A 2,758-nucleotide genomic window follows, 5' to 3' on the forward strand; every position below is an offset into this window, starting at 1 on the left:
AAAAAAAAAAAAAAAAAAAAAAAAGAAAAGAAAAGAAAAAAAGGTTATTATATTCTTCAGAAAGAAGCATGCCTATTTATGATCTCAAACTAGCAGGAAAAGCTTCAATAAACAAACCAAAATAAACCTATATCAAAATGATTCAACTCAATTGTCAATTGTCCAGGTATTAGAGTATCCAAAGAAGTTCAACTACAAGATACTTCTGAAAAACTATTTTCATTGGATGTATAATTATATGTATAACTTATTATATTATTCAACATCTCTCGACAACAACAACAACAAAAAAAGGAAGAAATTAGGTAGATCAGAAAAGCTCTTTATAGGATACAAAAAAAAAAATACCTTGTTTTGGGGAGTGGGTGGGGGACGGAGTCTCATTGTGTGGCCCAGGCTGGAGTGCAACGGCATGACCTTGGCTCACCACAACCTCTGCCTCCCGGGTTCAAGTGATTCTCCTGCCTCAGCCTCCCGAGTAGCTGGGATTACAGGCACCCACCACTCTGCTTGGCTAGTTTTTGTATTTTCAGTAGAAACGAGGTTTCACCATATTGGCCAGGCTGGTCTTGAATACCTGACCTCAAGTGATCTGCTCACTTCCGTCTCCCAATGTGCTGGGATTACAGGCGTGAGCCACCATGTCCAGCAAAAAAACACCGATTTTTTTTTTTTTTTTTTTTTTTGAGACAGAGTCTTACTGTCGCCCAGGCTAGAGTGTACTGTCGCAATCTTGGCTCACTGAAACCTCCACTTCCAGGGTTCAAGCAATTCTCCTGCCTCAGCTACCTGAGTAGCTGGATGATAGGTACCCTCCACCACGCCCAGCTAATTTTTGTATTTTTCATACGGAAGGGGCTTCACCATGTCGGCCAGGCTGGTCTCAAACTCCTGACCTCAGGTGATCCGCCTACCTTGGACGCCCACAGTGCTGGGATTACAGCCATGAGCCACCGTGCCCGGCCAAAAATACCTATTCTTAAAATTATCTTGAACCTCAATTCTTGTGGAAAAGAAGTTTTTTTGTTTTTTTGTGTGTATTTTTTTGTTTGAGACAGCATCTCACTCTCATCCAGGCTATGGTGCTGTGGCAAGATTATGGCTCACTACGGTCTTGACTTCCTGGGCTCAAGCAATCCTCCTACCTCAGCCTCCTGAGTAGCTGAAACTACAGGCACATGCCACTGTACTCATTTAATTTCTTAATATTTTGTAGAGACAGAGTTTCTCTACGTTGCCAGGCTGGTTTGGAACTCCTGGACTCAAGCAATCCATCCGACTCAGCGCCCGAAGTGTTAGGATTACAGGTGTGGACCATCATACCTGGCCAAGAAGCTTCTTTTAATGCTGACAAATTAAGGTCATTTCCCAACTAAGATATTAAAGAGATTCTTTTCTTTAGTGAAGGGGGACAGAATCTTCCTCTGCCGCCCAGGCTGGAGGGCAATGATACGATCTCGACTCACTGCAACCTCTGCCTCCTGGGTTAATGTAATTCTGCTGCCTCAGCCTCCTGAGTAGCTAGGATTACACCAGCTACTTGACACCATGCCCAGCTAATTTTGGTAGTTTTAGTATAAACGGGGTTTTACCATATTGGCTACGCTGGTCTCGAATGCCTGACCTCAAGTGATCCGCCCGCCTCGGCCTCCCAAAGTGCTGGTATTACAGGCATGAGCAACCATACCAGGCTGAGATTCTTCTTATTTGGAGGCTGGGGTACTCTCCAGATTTACTACTTTTTTTTTTGAGATGGAGTCTCACTGTTGGAGTGTTGGAGGCTGGAGTGCTGTGGCACAATGATCTTGGCTCCCTCTTGGGTTCAAGCAATTCTCTTGCCTCAGCCTCCCAAGTAGCTGGGGTTACAGGCATGTGCCACCACACCTGGCTAATATTTTTATTTTTAGTAGAGATGGAGTTTCAACAGTTTGGCCAGACTGTTCTCGAATTCCTGATCTCAGGTGATCTGCCTGTCTCGGCCTGCCGAAGTGCTGGGATTACAGGTGTGAGCCACAGTGCCCAGCCAGATATACAATCTTTAAAGTAAATGGATGATAAATATGTAATACCATAAGCCCCCAAACTAATGGTTTTTCTTACTTAGTGTGTAAAGATGTGTTTTCTTATCAGTAAAATAAGTCTTCAGATCTGCATCTGGCCTCTTAGCATGTTTTTCTTCATAAATACCCGTTTTGGGGTTTTTGTGTCGGAAGATGAAGTGCAGTTTATAGTCCTCTCCACATTTATCTGGACCAAACATAATCGTATACGGGGTCTTGTCGTGGAACTGATCCTTCAGAAACAAAAAAGGAGTATTTGAAGTCACTGCAGTCAAAGTGTTCAAAAGCAACGTTTCAAAAGTGTATGGTAATTCCTCTTATAAAATTCCAAATATATTAATGACAGTTACTGGAAAAGCTAACTACAAGTTTGTTTAGTGAAAAGGAATAACAAGCAATCATCAGTAAATTTAAAATAACATTTAAGTGCCTAAAAAAAGTAATGCACACATCTAGACAGTTACTGCTTCCTCACAAAACAAACAAATAATCTTGCTAAAACTAAAACTTACACAGAAGCAAAACCAGAAATTCAGATAAAACAGTTGGTAACAACTCTGTAATTTACACTTTGAATAAAAAGCACATTAGTGTCAAAGTCAATATTCCCAACTCATCAAAAAAGTTAAACAGCAGGAGGAAGCCTTTATTTTCACAAGAATTACAAAATTCTTTTTTTTTTTTTTTTTTTTTTTTTT

The 2,758-nt window shown here is 41.1% G+C and overlaps 1 protein-coding gene across 1 annotated transcript in view; it reads right to left on the reverse strand.

Annotated features, from left to right (window-relative positions):
* Nucleotides 1-2,758, reverse strand: part of CANX (calnexin) — a 25,803-nt gene that overhangs the window by 19,019 nt on the left and 4,026 nt on the right. Inside the window, exon 4 of the mRNA XM_017863956.1 lies at nucleotides 2,101-2,376. Coding sequence (XP_017719445.1) covers nucleotides 2,101-2,376 — 276 coding nt within the window. The remainder of the gene's footprint in view (nucleotides 1-2,100; nucleotides 2,377-2,758) is intronic.

The sequence above is a fragment of the Rhinopithecus bieti genome, unplaced genomic scaffold, assembly GCF_001698545.2.
Source record: "Rhinopithecus bieti isolate Rb0 unplaced genomic scaffold, ASM169854v2 scaffold_73501, whole genome shotgun sequence".
Taxonomy (NCBI): domain Eukaryota; kingdom Metazoa; phylum Chordata; class Mammalia; order Primates; family Cercopithecidae; genus Rhinopithecus; species Rhinopithecus bieti.